At 38.9% G+C, this 17,646-nt stretch overlaps 1 protein-coding gene across 1 annotated transcript in view; it reads right to left on the bottom strand.

Annotated features, from left to right (window-relative positions):
* The window catches only part of TSHR (thyroid stimulating hormone receptor), a 102,966-nt gene that overhangs the window by 29,537 nt on the left and 55,783 nt on the right, over positions 1 to 17,646 (bottom strand). Inside the window, exons 4-7 of the mRNA XM_019731093.3 lie at positions 12,751 to 12,825; positions 10,002 to 10,076; positions 8,490 to 8,567; positions 5,267 to 5,335 (exon numbers count right to left, since the gene is read on the bottom strand). Coding sequence (XP_019586652.2) covers positions 5,267 to 5,335; positions 8,490 to 8,567; positions 10,002 to 10,076; positions 12,751 to 12,825 — 297 coding nt within the window. The remainder of the gene's footprint in view (positions 1 to 5,266; positions 5,336 to 8,489; positions 8,568 to 10,001; positions 10,077 to 12,750; positions 12,826 to 17,646) is intronic.

Genomic DNA, 17,646 nt, shown 5'->3' with positions numbered 1-17,646 from the left:
GTGACTTAACTTGCGACGGAGAGCAGTTCAACTTCTGTTGAACAAAGGATGCTTGTGTTTTTTATTAATTTCACCTCTGAGTGATGACAGTGTGCTTGGTTCCATATGAAATCACAGGACCATGTGCTTTTACACATCTGCCATAATTTTCGTGAACTTTTAACTAATTACCCAACTGCTGCGGAGGCATCAGTGCTTGTTCTCAATGTGGAATTTGTCCAACTTGGCTGCAATCATATTCTTCAGTTATACTAAAAAAATTGGGTCTAAATAAGATCAAATCTGCTAATTTCAGTAAATTGTCATGAGGCAGATGATGGGGAATAACTGTTCTGTTGGATGACATATTATTTAAATTTGAACCTAAAGATATTTGAACACACTTGGAAAATTTACCAAATTGCTAAGATGCTTGGTGCAATCTTTTAACACTTATAGGATAATTTTAGGATATTGATGTGTTTACATTGGTTTAAAATTACAATTAGCATTGAGACTAGAGGCATCAGTCCTATGTCAAAATCACAAAGTGAATAATACTATTTCATTACTACTATGGAAACTTGGCCTCTGTTTTCTCCATCTCTGGTTCAACCCTTATTTTCCTTTAGTCCCAGACCTACTTATCACAATCATCTTGATTTTACCTTGGATTTGCATGACACCTTTTACTGAAGTTCTTAAAGCTAAGAAAAAATAAGTTTATCTTAACCAGGAGTCAGAAACTTAGGGTAGAATGAAGAATAGATAGAATATTACTTTATCACCGAGCAGAGTTTCAAGTTTGGATTCAAAATACTGATTGGAAAAAAAAGATTTTTGTTTTCTATTATGCTCGGATCTGAACTTTCAAACCCCAAAATACTTTTTATCCAGATACTTCTTATGTCCATCCTATACTTGTCCATTAACCTTTACCAGGAATTGGGGAAAGTAGACTACATATTTAATCACACAATGGTCATCCTCACTGAATATCTTCATCTAGACCAGTGGTTCACAAATTATGGCCATCCAGTCAAATCCTGCTTGCTGACTGTTTTTGTAAATAAAGTTTTATTGGAACACAGCCACACTCACTTCTTATGAAGTGGCTGTATTGTCTGTGGCTACTCTCACACTACAATGGAAGAGTTGAATAGCTGCAACTGAGATCATATGGCTCACAAAGCCCAAAATATTTGCTATCTGGCCCTTTCCAGAAAAAGTATTCCCCACATTTATGAAACTCTTCCCAAGAACTTTAATATCTTACATAACAATGCCAAGAAAGTAAGGTGAAAATGGAGCACTGATTTCTTTCTTGTGTTTCAAGGTATGGTTACAATGACTAGAACAGACTGTAATGAAAAAAACCAGTGAATTAAAATCCATTGTCTCCAACAGAATAACTCTGCCATCAGCCAAGCCTCTCACAGAGACCGTGATATGGTCTGAGGAGAAAGCTGGTAGGAATGTTGAGAGAGTCTCCCTATATAATCTCTTCATAGATTTAATTTCAGAAGACTACCAGATGATCTGAAACACTTATGAGGTCTTAGATTCTACACAAGCTACCTCTAGAACAAACCTTGTCTAATTTACCTGCCTCACCAGGTAGTATATTAAAAGAATCCTCTTGAGTAACATTAGTATTCTGTGAAATACCAATCCGGAGAGATGTTCCTGGCACCAAAAGCTCCCTGGGAAATTCTGCATGCTATACCCCGCTCTTGGATACCAGTAATTCAGATTGTTCTATTAAAAGACCAGAGAAGTGCACTTTGATATTTTAACTTTTAAGGTCATGAATAGCTTTTTAAAAGTAACACCCATTAATTTACCATGGAAAGAAAGTTTACGGAACATTCCCTCCCCACCCATCTCTTCTCTTATCACAAAAGAAGAGAAGCTGGGACAGAAATGATTGTTTCCTTGTTAGTTTTTCTCTTTGCAATAGAAAATGTCTCTATTCTGCAGCTGAGTTTATGGCCAAAGCCATAAAGTAATAGGCTACTAGACTTACAATAAGATGCACTTAGGACAGCAAAGTCTCCTAATTACAGAAGATTCACTTTGAAAGCCTCTTGAAGTCTTTGTGGAGTTCTTTAAACATGACCAAGAGGCCAGTTATGAATAGGTAGGAGATGTTTTGAAGCAAAATGGCCTCACTTCATCCCCAATTCTTTGAATTCAGTAACATTTTGCTATGCTGACCTTTGCATCGAAGTAGAAAGACCTGATTTGGAGGCTCGCTGAGCTGGTGACTTTGCTGCATTGCTAATGTCAGGTTCTCACTGACTAATTACACTGTTGCTCAGTGTGACTATTTTCTGAAGTTTCTACTGACTGCGCCTTGAGTCTTGACTGTCTTCTTTTCTCTCGCATGAGTCCACTCTTCCCAGCTGCAAGGTATTTTACCTTCTGTATTTCATGCCTTTAATGGACTGAACTATGAAGTCTAAACATCCTCATGGGCTAAGAAACAAGTGGCCAGATATTGGGTGTCCAAGCCTTGGTGGTGGCTGCTAGGTCCGCAATGATGAATCCCAGTAGGACACAGGGAAGAGTCTTAAACTAGGGGAGCCAGGTTTTGGTTTTGGCTTGGCCACTAGACAGCTCTATCAAATTTTTAAAAAGCCACATTAAAAAAAAAACACATTTAAAAAAAAAAGGCACGTATTCACTTTGGGCTTCATATGTAAAATGTGACTACTGGGCCAGAAGACTGATGTAAGGATTCCATAATAGCAGTTCCTGGAGTTTGCTTTACATAAGCCATACTGGGGTGAGATTTGTAAATCCCCAAAGTCTTGGCGACACCTAGAGCGATTAAACCAGAATGGCTGGTGGTAAAACATAGTCATCAGTGCTTCCAAATCTCTTCAGGTGATTCAGATTTCCAGCCAGTATTTAGAACCATTGCTTCGTAGACTTTAAAGTCTGAACTTTATACCCCAAATCTCTGTCCTTAGAAAAATGATTAACTGAGAGTGATTGAGGGTGATACCTTCCAATGACTAAATATGGCAGGATGAAGAAACAATTTAAAGCGTAGATCCTAATCTTGGGCTTTAAAATTATTTTTTTTTAAATTAAAGTTTATTGGGGTGACAATTGTTAGCAAAGTTACATAGATTTCAGGTGTACAATTCTGTATTACATCGTCTATAAATCACATTGTGTGTTCACCACCCAGAGTCAGTTCTCCTTCCATCACCATATATTTGATCCCCTTTGCTTGTGGAAAAATACAAGTTTTAGAAATGAATTCCCCAATATCCAAGGTAGATTGGTTTCTGGTTCTTTTTCTCATCTAGCATTCTGGAAAGGCAGTTTTGATTTAAGCAAGAGTCAGCGGGACACACTGAACTCAGAAACCTTATTATCAGTTTTGGTTGAATGTTTCTTCACTATTCCTACCCCTGCCCTTGCTAATGTGGTTCTCTGTTGCCGTAACGATACTCTCTTGGTGTCCCCAGTGTCGAGAACAGCATGAAAGTCTTCTGAAATCTTTATACCCTAAGTATCTATAAACTGTCATAATTATTTTAAGGAGTCCCCATGCTTCACTTCATTCATAGAACATTTGAACCAGGAGGATCGTTTTCCTGAGGGTCAGGGATTTCTAGGAATAGTTGAATCAAAGAGGAAGATGTTTGGTTAGATTCATGTAATATCAAAATCAAATGCTAATGATTTAAAAAAATCTAGGGAAAATCATACTTATATCTCCAAGCAAGGAGGCCAATGCTATTAGATATTTAGTGTTCAGTTATTTTTAATTTGAAATGCATAGTTGGGTTTGGGTACATTTCTCCTTAATGTACTTTGACTCTTGATACTGCTGCCCTCGAGTTGACCCCAGCAGAATGTGTGTTCAGTGTGGGTGGGGAGGACACTGTTCTTGCTCATCTTTTTATCACCAGTCGGGGCAGGGGGGAGGGGAAGAAGAATCACAAAAATGAGTAAGCAACAAGATTGTCAAAGATTAGTGGTAATTTTTTAAAAACACTTCTGGAATTGAAAATATATAGTTGTTAAAAAATATTCAATGAAGTGTTATGAAACAAATCAAACACAAAGATCGGTTGTCGCTTCAGCTGATTCTTACCCAGGATGGTTTTTTTCTTCTCCTATGTGTGATTTTTGGTTGTGAGCTCATATTTGATTGATCGTAATCTTTTAAAAAAGCATGGGAACCTGCACTGGGATTCTTTCTGCTGTAGAGATTTGCATTTATTTCTGCCAGGAGTCTGTAGGTACTCTTTGTATGGCACTTGTCCAGGATCCTTGGATTAATCCAGGAGTCTCAGGTTTATATCATGTCCCCTGCCTTCTCACTGGATAAAGCCTAGTCTCCTGGCAGTACTGACGTTGGCCGCTACCCCGAAGGGAGCTGCACCCGGTGTGAGCCCTCACCACTTTGGCTTCAGCTTGTGGTTTGTTAGTTTATTTTATTTCCCCTCTCTTGTAGTTATGAAATTAAATGTTTGTTGTTGTTTTTTTTTAAAGGTATGATCTAGTTGTTTTGTAGTAGGAGGGTCTTACAAATTAAATAGTGTACCATACTGTGGGAAGAAGGCTCTACTAAAGTTTTTTTTATTTATTTGTTAGATATTAGGTTGATACACACACAGTGTTACTGAACCAGTCTACAAGTTCTTAGACACATAGTATGCCCTGGCATAGATCCTGGGGACCACAAAGACCTGATAGAAAAGTACAACAAAGACAGAAACCCATGTCAATGGTTATCTTTTGGAATACCAAAAGATATTCTGTTCAAGGCATTATTTATTTCAGGGGAAGGCAAAAGTTGGATGTGGCTTTTCAGCTATTTCTGAGTGAATCAAGTGTAAACTGACATCTTTCCTGAAAACATGTCAAAAAAGAACTAAGAGAAAAATTTTACTTTCTGAATAGTGTTGGACTTAATTAAATACTCTTTTACTTCATGAGCATAGTATATGAACGTTCACACACACACACACTCACACACACTCACACTCACTCCTAAAAGATAACTGAATGTGACATCATAGTCCTCCATTTTATCAAGGATAAAAGCTTTGGGATTTAGAATTGGAGTCAATATAAGTGTCCACTAATGCTGGCTCTTGCCAAGTTCCTTAACGTAATCCCCAAGTCTTGGTCATACTAACTCTGTGGTTGGGGAATGATCTGGCACAAGCTATCTCTAGAAGAATTCTGACCCATTGCACAGTCCTTCTTGGGGGTGGGAGTTGGGGGAAGATAGCAGTTTCCATGGCTATCCTTGACTTACACAGCATCCAGCTTTGTCCCATTGAAAGCATGTCCTCGGATTGAAGTAAAGCCGTTGTTGTATAGTTTCCTACAATCAACAGAGAGGGGAGAAATCAATGACCTATGAGAGGTGGTGCTGGTCCTTTTCTGAGGTTGAGCTTCATTTCTTCAGTATCAGAAATGTGCATGAAGGTTCTCAGGCCCCACAGATGAGCCCCACTAGAAAACTACAGTATGTCTTGTTTGGGACATAGAATAATATTTCCCAGTTTGAATCTCCAGCCTCCAGACTTAGCTTCTAGTAATTTTAAGCTGTTTCTCAGGAGCAGGTTCACTAAGAGGAACAAAGATTTGCTACCTTTAAGCACTTTTTAAAAAATGTTCCACATCTACTCAAAAAATAGTTAACCCAATGTCAATAACGGAGGAATAACTTCAGTTTCTTAAGATGAACACTTTTAAAGACATTATTCATCTAAATGCATAGGTTTTATATTTTTCTATTTAAAATGCTACTTCACATTTGTATTTTATCCATATTTTATATTCAGAGCTTATCAGAGAATGAATGCTTAATGTTGTGGGCTTAATTAAATTGAACTTCAAAGGTAAATTTAAGAAAGTAGATAGACCATGCCCTTTTGTGGAAATTGTAATGTTTTAATTTGTTGCTATGTTTCTGCAACCGATTAGTTCATACAGTGATTCCAGGGGCTGGCCTGAAGTTATCACCTCTGTTACCTAGTTACATTACTGAGACATGGAGGTGATTTGCCAAAACCGCACTGATGCGGAGCTGTCAGAAATCAGGATGTCTGACCTCAAAAATGATCCTTCTCACGCACCAACAGCACGCATCATTTGCGCAGGAGCCCCAGCTGTGGGAACTCTGGTCTCCACAGTGCTACATGGGAGTTATTTGGAGCTTTATTCACGAGATAAGAGAAGGCAGCATGACCACAGTCAGGCACAAGTGATGACAACTGTAGGGGACTCTGAACAATACTGTAGTCCATGACCTGTAAGCTCTGGTAGCACATGAAGAAGCATAAAAAGAGACTCCAAATTTGGAATTAAACCTGGCTCTGTCACTTCCTAGGAGGTGCTCCTGAAATTTTCTCACCCTCTATTATCCTCACTTTCCTTATTTGTAAAAATATGATAATAATACCTAATCAAAAGGCTGCTGGGAGGATGAAATAGCGATCTGTTTAACACAGCGAGGAACACTTATGTGATGGCATGTTAAAGAAGTGCCCTGAAAACTTGGATTTATCCAATGTAGTCGTGGAAAAGTGAGAGGTCATCTCTGTTTGTTTTTGTTTTTTAAATAATTACACAATGTGTTGAATTCTCACTACTGAGGTGTCCTGGTGAGGACTGCAGTGCACAGACACGCTAGATATGGGCTGAGAAAGCACTGGTAGTTATCATTTATTTATTTTTGTGTGTGTGAACTAGAGTTTTTTTCATGAAGATGTGAGAATTGTCTATTGGGTATTTCTATTTTCCCAAACTTTGTTGGAGTCCTAGACAATAAAACAGTTCTTTGTTGGAGTTACATTTCAGAGATTAAATAAAACTCTGATGAGACAAGTTGCATGTAAAAAGAGAAAAGAGTAAAGAAAGAAAAAATTACAAACTTTGATTAAAACTATTCTACTAGAAACATGGGTAAAAAATGCTGTTGGACACATATCCTTTCATGCTTATAATTTTTAAAGCATGAACTTCAAAGAAGCAGGGACTTTTGCAAGAATGTAGAAATAATCATCTAAAAATATAATGGACAACCCATGCCATCCCCACATCTAGATTTCAGGAAACATGAGGTTTCCTCATTTAGATGTTTATCAAATGCCTACTGGGCCCCATACTAAGTGTAGGACAATAAGCAGTTTTCACTGGAGAGGGCTGCTTGGGATATGGGTCCTTAGAAAAAAAATGCCAAAAGGTGAAGTTAACATTTCTGTAAAGAAATTGAATGGAATTTCCATGTGATGAGCGGTAAATGGCACAAGGGAAACTTTTACAGAGGAGGTTTTGGGCGGAGCCAGCTAAGACCCCAGGTGTTTGCTGCGCTGAAAAATGAGATGGTGACTGAGAAGGAGTCTCTTGTCTTTTCCAGAGAGCCCTCCCATGTTTTGAGGAGAAAGATGAACTGAAATTCGAGACTATGGGTCAAGTCCCAGAGGTTGAGATACTGTCATAGGGCCTAGACTGATAGACTTAGAATGGCTTGGAAATGGCCCCTTAGAAGAGTTGTATGCAAGCTTGAATCAATTTTGTTGGGGAATAATTCAGTCAGGTTTGTATATGGTAAAGAAGTCTTGGACTGCAGTGTGACCAGAGAAAAGGAGCTGGGTGACAATACGGGCAAAAACCCCACCACGCCTGAACTTGGGCAGTGGTACGGAAACTAGAGAGAAGAGACCCTTGGGATGTGATCCCAACTTTACTTTGTGGCTAATACGATGAGAGAGGGGAATTCTCTACCAGCTTAGAGAGTAAACTTATCTTTAATGCCTCTATTAATCTTCATTAGAACATTTTGTGAACTTCCCTGATAAACATCTCCTTTTGAACACCTAAAGAGCAGAAACCATTAAACTCTGAAAAAATGATGTTGAGCAGCACTGTATTTTCTATTCACTATCCTTTTATAAGAGCTTAATAATAGTTCGTGATGACACAGTTAAAGTGTGAATACAGGGAGTATGCAAGGCCCTTAGTGACACCATTTTCTAACTCAGTGATCTTGGGAAAGTCACTTAAATTAGCTTTAACTCTGGATTCTTCCTCTGTACAACGGAGATACTGGAAGGCCTGCAGGCCAAATCGGCCCCACTGCCTTTTTTTGTAAATAAAACTTTATTGGAATATGGCCATGCTCATTAGTTCATGTATTGTGTATGGCCATGTTTGCCCTACAGTGGCAGAGTTGAGCAGTTGCCACAAAGGCTATGTGTTCTGTAAAACCTAAATGTCTCTTTACAGAAAAAGTGTGCTGACCATTTCTATAAGGGAATACACTTGTCTTGTTACCTGAACCATTTTGTCATCTATAGAGTACCATACCATAAGGCAATACACTTATTTAATTATGTGAAACACTTGCTAGTCCATAGAGCACAAACTATAAGGTAGTATGTTCCTGGACGGCCTGTGAAAATATGACAGTGGCCCAAATCAAAATTCAGTTGTTGGCATTTGTCAAAAGGAAAAATTATAACAATACTTACAGTGTCAAAGTTTCATTGCACAGTCCCTGAAAAGCATTTGCAGGGATTGAAGTCATGTAAGGGTTGTCTGTAATTTCACTGCAAGAGAGGAACAAAACACATAGTGAATAAAAGCATTCTGGAGCTGGGCTCTTACTGCACATATGCACTTAAATAAGTAACCTGACACAATTCAATTGAATCTTATTTCTTTTTAAGTTTCATTGGCCTTTCTTTGCTGGTGGCTCAGAGGTACAGTGAGGTGGTGAGAACTATCCTAGGTGGACATGCTCTCATAACCCCAAATGTACAGTAAGTGAGTGAGCTTTGGATGTGGGTTGAGGTCGCTGATTTAATCTTAATCTGCAAAGAGAGCAGGTAGGTCTCAGAGACTTCCTGCGAATCGGCGATAAATACTTTTCCATAGAAACAAGGGTTTTTTAAAAAAGTGTATGGAACCTCTAAAAATGGTTGGTAGAATGTGATCAATGGATTTCATTTTATGAGTATTTCTAAAGTGTACCCCACTTGCAAAACACTGCCAGGAAGATGCTCCTGGAGAACATTTCTATGCCAGTCTAGTTGCTGGAAGACTACCTATATTTTGAACTGAGCTCTTCTGCAGCAAAGAGGCATGGTCAATTTTTTTTTTAGCAAAATCCCAAGAGTGGATCCTATCATTCAACATTTTGCTGACTCTGTAGTGCAGAATCCACCTGTAACTCTCTCTGCATATGTCTTTTCACTTCTGTACAACTAGGTAACACCCTGGACTATGTCATGGATTTTGGGAAAGAGCACATGGCCACCAATCAGAAGTCACAGGAAGTAGTTTGAGCACCATTAGTGACTGCTCCTTGGGACTCTGCTCAGACAAGCATCACTTAGGTTTTCTATTCCTTAGTTTTTTCGTTTGTAGAATGGAAAAATTATAACTTCCTTTCATGCCTTACAAGGTGATTGAGAGTTGCAAACTTGATAATACATGGGAAAGTGTTTGAAAAGCAATGAAAAACTACAGGAACAATAAAGCATCATCATTATCATCAAATTTCCCTTCTATTCAGTCCTTCCTATCAGGAAACAAACATGCCATAATTTCTCCCATTTAAACACACACACACACACTCACTCACTCACACACAACAAACCTTTTCTTCTGACCGAATATTCTCCAATTACAGAGAGATTTTCTTCCTTTAAACAGTAAAACTTCTCAAGAGTTTGTTATGGCCACTGTTTTGAATTCTCCCTCTGATTCTCTCTTTAGTGCACTGTAACCAGACTTCTCCACCAACAGCACTCCACTGGAGCTGTCCCTGTCAGCATGACCAATGCCCCATGTTGGTAAATCCAATGGCTGTTCCTCAGTCCTTGCCTTACTTCATCCATCAGTGCATTTATAACAGCTGGTCACTGCTTTCTTCTTGAAATAATTGCTTCACTTGGCTTCAACCAACCCCCATGGCCTCACCCTATTTCTTGTTGGTGTCAAATAAAATATTGCCAAAAATTGCATGCATGCATACTTACAGTATAAAGAATACATCAATGGAATAAACTTTGGTCAGGTCAGGGAATACTCTAAGTCCAGTGTTGAAAATGCCACTAAAGTAATGAAAAAGAAGAAAATAGAACAGGAATTCTGTAAAAATAGTAACACACAGGAAGTGGAATAATGTAATGGCTGAAAGCATGTGTTCAGACTGGAGTCAAATCCTAACTCCTCCGCTAAGTATCTGAGTGACCATGGGCACTGAGTGACCATGAGTTCTAACCCTTGGATAACGTGATGTTCCCTTCAGGTGCAAGCATTGAATCCAGTCCACCAGTGTCAAAACATCTTTTCTGTTTGGAAGAATCTGGGGATTGTTTGAACCAAGTAGGATTCCTAGAAATACAAGTTGCTTTCTCTCTCTCTCTAAAATAAAGAGAGGATGGGGCAGAGAAACAGTGTAATTACCCAACTCCAAGCCAATCTTCCTCTTTCAAATGCTACGCGATACTGTGTTCATTATTTTGCCAAGAATCGTTTTCCCATGGAGTACCATGGCAGTAGTACCATTTAAAAAGTATGTCCAGACAAGGAAGGACATCAGTCAAAATGTCTTCGCTTTCCAAAGTTTGTGGCAAAATGTCAAGATTAAAAGATATGCTCAGACCAGCCTGAATAAAAAAAATTCTCAGGCTCCTGACGCCTCTCAGATTTAGGTTTTTTAACATTTGTTGCAGCTACTAGAACAGGGGTGTCCAAACTTTTTTCAATGTTTTTCACCAACGGCCTTATGCGGTAAAATACACAAACAGCCGGGCCACTCACTCGAGGTGAAGTACGTACGTATTGCCTCACCTGTTTTATTTAAGTAAACTAAATATATTTTTGGAATTTGCTGTGGGCCAATTAACAATGGCTCATGGGCCACAGTTGGCCCGCGGGCCGCAATTTGTACACCCTTGTACTAGAATGTAGATAGTGGAAGGAGAGTTTTGTTTGTTTGTTTGTTTGTTTGTTTTTGAGAGGTTTGGCACGGCATGGTGTGAGACCTAGGCACTATCACTAAAGCCTTACACAAAGTTTTCCAGTAGAGAAAACTCTAGTTCCATTCATGTACCTTCTAAGGCAAATTCTGACCTCACTCCCTGCAGCGGGGAAGGCAAAGGACTTGAAGAGGAAGCAGGAGCCAGAAATCTCAGAAAGCAAATGGGACATTGCAGATAACAAAGGAGAGAGATGAGATCCCATAAGGTCTATTTGAAGAACAGTTAAAAAAAAAAAAGTCTAGTTCAATTGCAATACCTGTTCATGTGGGAGGGGAAAGGCCCTAGACTTAAGTGGGAACCATAAGGGAAGGGGCTGGAAATGCCAGATTAGGGACTTGAGCCAGGACCTCTCTATTCTTCAAAACCCCAAACAAGTTCATCTCCTTTTTGACATCTCTTCTATTTATCTGTACCCCCAAGTAATGTATGTACCTGTCATTTGTCACTTACCATTATTCTCTGGTACAAGAGGAACTTTTCAATTTCATATATAGTATCTTCCCCCCAACTAAATTGTAAGCTGCTTGAAGGCAATGACAGTGTTTTATTATCCTACGTGTTCCCCACAGAGACTTGCACAGAGTAGGGCATCATTCTTTCAAAGAGCCATTGATTGACTGAAACGCAAAGTCTATACAGGAGTGATTGCCTTGTCCTATAAGTTTTTATTACTACCCAGGTACCCCTTCAGCCACGGAACCCATCAATGTCCTTTTCTATTCTCCCAGCATCTCCCACTCCCACCTCTTCAATATTGAACTATTCTTAGTTCCCCAAATAAGCCATATGGCTCCACACCCTTATGTCTTTATCCATGCTTTTCCATCCACTTGTGTTTCTCTTCTACCCCAAACCACTTCTTTCCCTGGATAACTTCTATTCCACGTAAAGACTTATTTAATAAAATACATATGGACATGTACTTTTATTTAAAATCCCCAGGTGGAAATGAACTATGTTAAAAGTGATTATTCCTGGGTATTGGGATTAAGGTTGAATTTTTGCTTTTTCTTTTCCTCATAGCGTTTTGTGTTCTGATCTCTTACAGTGCATGTGAGTAGGAAAGAAGGGAAGAAAAGAAGGGTTCTTCCAGCTGGTGCCTAAAGGACCTGAGGCTATACATATACATCCACCAAACACATTTTGTTGAGCACCTACTCTGTGCTAGCCAGTAAAGACGCAACAGAGAACAAAAATGTTGTGGTCCCTGGTCTCATGGAGATTATGGTTAAGGTGTCACTAAAGCAAAGCAGTAAGTGCTGTCCCTTCCCTTTTTGTCCCCACAACCTCCAAAAGATTGGGTTTTTCCCCTTTGTAGCTTTTTTCTTTTCTTTTCTTTTTTTTTTTTTCTGTGTAGCAGTCATTCTAATATTGTTGTGATACCCATTTTCTAATAAAATTGAGCAGTGGGCTCTCACAGTTACTTGTTTTATTCTGTTATCCTCCATTTAAAGACTACACATATATGATAGCATTTTCTCCCTCGTGTCTCTTGGAGCAGGTCTCTGGTCCCAGCCCTTGATGCTGACTTTTGAGTAGGTTTTTAAAATGTGGGTCATTTCACACAGTATGGGAAAGGGCGGGGAGTAAATCACAGGGTATGATTTGCTCCAGGCCTTACACCACTAAAATAACCCTGGCCCACATCATCCAAGGGAGATTCCTGGCAGGCAATAGCATTATTTCTCTAGAAAATTAAAAAAAAAAAAAAAAATGGGATTGGAGAGCAGTTAATACTTACAGGAACTTCAGAAGAGGCAGCTCTTTCAGGGCACCAGGGTCTATGTAAGCTAAGCTTCTGGCATTCCGAATCTCTCTGTAAAAGTTACAAGGAGCACACTCACCATAACACAGTGATTTCTGGTTTTTATCAAAGATAAAACGACATCGATCGGGTTTAACAAGTGTCCCTGAAAAGAATATATATTTCCGTGGCACCCCAAGGACTGTCACGTTAGTACGAAAGTCTCCTGGCTCCTCACAGGGACACATCAGTGGTTCAGCCCTCTCACGTCATTTACTTTGTTTCAGTCCATTCCAACTCGTGGGCAACCTTTCTTTTAATTGCCGTCTCAGAGCCTTCTTTTTCCGTTAGATATAAATAAGGAAGAAAAGCCTCTCCAATGGTTTGTGGAGGACAGAAATCTTTACTTTTCACAATAGCAAGTATCCTGGCCCTAGAATGGAAGGTTGAGTATGAACATTTGGTCCATCACACGCAGCACGGATCAGTAGTTTGCTCCTTTTTCATTGCCTAGCAGTCAGACGGACCTGAGATCAAATCTAGGCTCTGCCAGTTCTGGCTGTGTGACCTTGGGCAAGTTCCTTGACCTCTTTGAGCCACCTATTTCATAGGTGAGGATTAAATAATATCTATAAGGAGTTTGACCTGTAACCTAGCACACCGTGAAGACTCTATAAACGATAGTTTTATTATTGTTGTTCTCCTGAGTGGAATGAAAGCTAGAGCAGACATCAGAGACTTGGGTTGGAAGTACTGCAATGTTCGTACAAAATGTAAAAACAAAACAACAACAAAACACTAGGTTTGGTATTTGAGTAAGGATGTTGAGTATGAAACTAATTTTGGAAAAGAGAGGATGGAATTAACTCTGAGAACAGAAGCTATCTACCCTCTCCCCCACCTCAGCTTACTGTCTATATTGATATAACCTTACTGGCCTATTGACTTCATTAACATAACTTTTGCCCAGGCAGGTAACTTTATTGTTCATTATGGGAACTTCTTGAAAAAGCCACAATGCTTCAACAGAAAGCATCAACAATTTATATGCCAAGACTTTTAGAACCCCACACCTCAAAATCTTTGCCTTGATGTTTCCACTAATTCTAAACTATCTTATCATGATCTTTATCCAACCAGGACCCTGCATGGAAAGACCCACTTTAAACTAGATTTAAAATTCTGTCCTGGTTTGAAATGAAAAGCTCTGTATCCCTGGAACTCCCTCTGTCCCAGGTAAACTGAGATGGTTGGACACTTTACTGCACAATTTCATAGCTACCCACCCTGTCCTTCCAAGAGACTACGACTCTGTCAAGGTGGTGCTTTCTCTCTGCGTGGTGAGGAGTAAACTCCTTGCCAGAGCTTTCCATTAGGGGAGGAGGGTTCAAACTACTGTCAGAGACAATCAAATGTAAACTGTTAGAAGAGTCTGGAAAATGAGTGTGGTTTGCAGTCTGGAAAATTGTTCCCTAAGAGACTATCGTTGAACAAGTAGATTCAGTGAGTGGCCCAAGAAAATTAACGTTGCAATGAAATGCAGTGCAGCCCATCTGAATCAGCTGTAGAGGTCGTGAATAAAAGGGAAATGAGGCACTGCTGGTGGTTACTGTAAGAGAAGAAAGAGGTGGGAGAGGCTGCAAGGAGAGATGCGGGATGCAAGAGATGGGTTTCTGTGGGGAAATGTAAGAGTGAAAGGAAAGACGAGTAAGAAGATACCACAAGAAAACTCCAGCGACAAGAAGCTGCTTTCTGAGGTAAGAAGACAGCTCAACAAGTGACTTTGCTCACTAGTGACATTAAGAAAAAAAAACTTTATGCTGAAAGAAAGATAAGCTCTGTGTGCTATCACTTATATATGGAATCTACAAAAAGTTGAACTCAGAGAAAAAGAGAGTAGAGTGGTGGTTACCAGGGGCTGAGAGATGGGGGATGAAGAGATACTGACCCAAGAGTACAAATTGTGTTACTAGAAGATTAACACATTCTAGTAACAAATTCTGTACAGCATGGTTACTATAGCTAATGATACTGTATTACATATTTGGAAGTTGCTAAGAGAGATCTTAAACGTTCTCAGAGAAAAAGAAATGGTAGAGTGGGATGGAGGTGTTATCTAATGCTATGGTGGTAATCATTTTGCAATACATAAATGTAGGAAATCTATACACTGTACACCTTAACCTTCCACAATGTTATCTATCAATTATAGCTCAATATAGCTAGAAAAATAAAACCTATGCTGAAGGAAGGAAGGGGAGAGGAGTATGCACTGCCAGTAGTTTAGCTAAATGGAGACAATGTCAGAAGTGAATGCAGCTGGTAGAGACTTTTCAAAGCTAGAAAGCAAGGAGGAGTAGAGATAAGTACCACAGAACCTCTGATAAGAGGGGAAGGGTGAAAGAAGAGTCCAAATTTGGATGCGTTCCAAGCATGCCTGAGAGGGTGAATTTTGAATCACACAATTCTGAGTTCAGCAATTATGGTCCAAGCATGCAGAAGGGCTAACTATATTGCCAGGGAGCTGGGGACACTGAGAGAAAGAAAACATGTATGTAATTGTAGTACAGCAAGTTGGGATGGAGATGCCTCCAAAGTACGAACAAAAGCTGAAGATGGCAATACCTCTTGACCAGCAGCCTGGATCCCTGAGTGACTGCATGGGGGAGGGCTGCCCTGATGACCTGACCATCCACCCAACGGCAGACACTTTAGCTCAGGCTAAACCCAAACAAAATGGGAAATCAGCAAGATGAAAAAAGGGAGTTAGTTCTCAGGTTGGGGAGAGAGGGGCAAAAAGAGGGGAAGCTAAGGCTTAAACCCCTTCTAATTAAGGAACTTTCCAGCTACTGATTTCCTTTCATTGCCCCCCTCCCCACCTCAATTATTCAACAGACATGGCATTTGACTGTGATCCTATCAGTCTTAGAGCTATTTGTGCGTGCCCTGAACATGCCCAGTCCATGAGTGAAAAGTGACAGGCTGGGAAACAAACTGAAGGCAATAAGGAAGCCAAGTTGGCGTTTCACCTGCAAAGTTAGATGGGGCCAAGGGAGATGAGAAAACCTCAGACACGCGTGCACAGGGCAAGGAGACCAAGTTAGAGTGAGGTATCTGAAGAGAAGAGAAGCTGCCCCATAGATGGACTTTTAAGAAACAAATGCAATAATGTGTAAGATTATATTGTTTAGAATGAGAAACTGAATGAAAATCTAATGAGAACATTAGCCAAAAACCTAGCTCTCAGCCAGGCCCCAGCTTCTTTTTAACAATTACTTCATTTTGATTTTCAGTTTTTTTTCTAGTCCGCTTTTAAGTGCCAATAGTTCCAAAAAATGGGAGGCAAGCCACTCTGACTTTCACTAGGTCTGCTCGCTCTGGTGAGTCGAGGGGGAGAGATTCATTAAAATTAAATGAATAGCTGTTGCACACCCATTATGTGCAACTTTACCCTGTGCTCTGGAGACATAGGGAAGTAGAAACTAATAAATGTAGGAAATCAACACGATGTGTATACAGAGGGTGCCAAAAAAAGTATACACATTTTAAGAAAGAAAAAACTATTAAAATGGTAATACTCAATATATACCCATAACAAAAGATGAATACAAGTCACGTTTGACTTCTGCAGTTACAAGAGGTGCTCAAAGTGGTTACCAACAGCGTCCAGACACTTCTGATTATGGTGAACTGCTGCTTGAGCAACGTTGACCAAAGTATCAATTTGTATACATTTTTTTGGCACCCCTGGTACATTGGCAAAACCATAACTGCGTTACTTTAAGTACTGTAATATGCTGCAACGGACTAAAGTGAAAACTGGGACTTAGAATTAGGTAAATTAATTTTAAAGTAACATTTTGTGATAGGCTTTTATCACATAATAAATCACCCATGTATTTTAACATCAAGTATTAGTTTCAAGATTAATACCTATTGAAGGAAACTTTAACTTTTAAAAAACTTTGTTTCAACTGACTATAAAGATAATACATATACAGTGTAAAAATTTTTAAACACATTCATATAAAAAATGTGAAATCTTCCATCATTCCATGATCCAAAGAAAATCAAGGCTTTTTCCTCTCTGTAAGTATACCTTTTTTTTTTTTTTTTTATAGCATTATGTCAAAAGTACCTCCTCTGGGATTAAATAGTCTATGACAAGAGATTTCTAATGGTTGCTCAGTATTTCCTGTTAAACCATTCTCCTAACTAAGTGTTTGAGTAGTTTCCAGATTTTTGCTATTATAAACTAACTCTGAGACAAATGGCTTTTTTATGTAAACTTTTTCTCACTTCTCTGTTTATTTTAGTAAGGAAAATTTATAGAAGTGGGAATACTGGGTCAAAAAGTATAATGTCTGTCAAAGTTTTTGGTATATATTAAGTCCTTAGCTTCTTTTTCTTTTTTCCTTTCTTTTTACCTATCATACTCTTAACAATTTTATTTTTTTTCTTCACACAGCTCTAAACATTTTCACTTTCTCTCACATGGTCCCTTCAGACTTCTTCTTCTTCTTCATCTTAGTTTCTGTTACAGAGAGGTGATATTCATGATTTTCATTCATCTTTTAATTTACTGAAGAATTAAAAATAATAGAAGTTAATTCAGATAGTGGAGTTTATAAATGGTCAGATTTTGAAGCAGATTGAGGAAAATGTAAGTTTATCAGCAGATATTCCCACTGGAAATAAAACATTATATAAAGGATTTTCAAAAAATAAATAAATAAAAAGGATTTTCAAAAAAAGATAAAAGTGATTTTCTAAATTGCCTGGAAGACATATATTGCTATTTTTGTGATTATGTAATAATCAGGACTAAGACAGATGCTCTTGAAGCCTCCAATAAATCCACTTGATTCAGTTTAGTGAATCTGCGAAATTAAG

Source organism: Rhinolophus sinicus, chromosome 3 (genome assembly GCF_057876585.1).
Source record: "Rhinolophus sinicus isolate RSI-liver-muscle chromosome 3, RSI-T2T, whole genome shotgun sequence".
NCBI lineage: Eukaryota > Metazoa > Chordata > Mammalia > Chiroptera > Rhinolophidae > Rhinolophus > Rhinolophus sinicus.
This window is presented reverse-complemented; position numbering and strand designations above follow the sequence as displayed.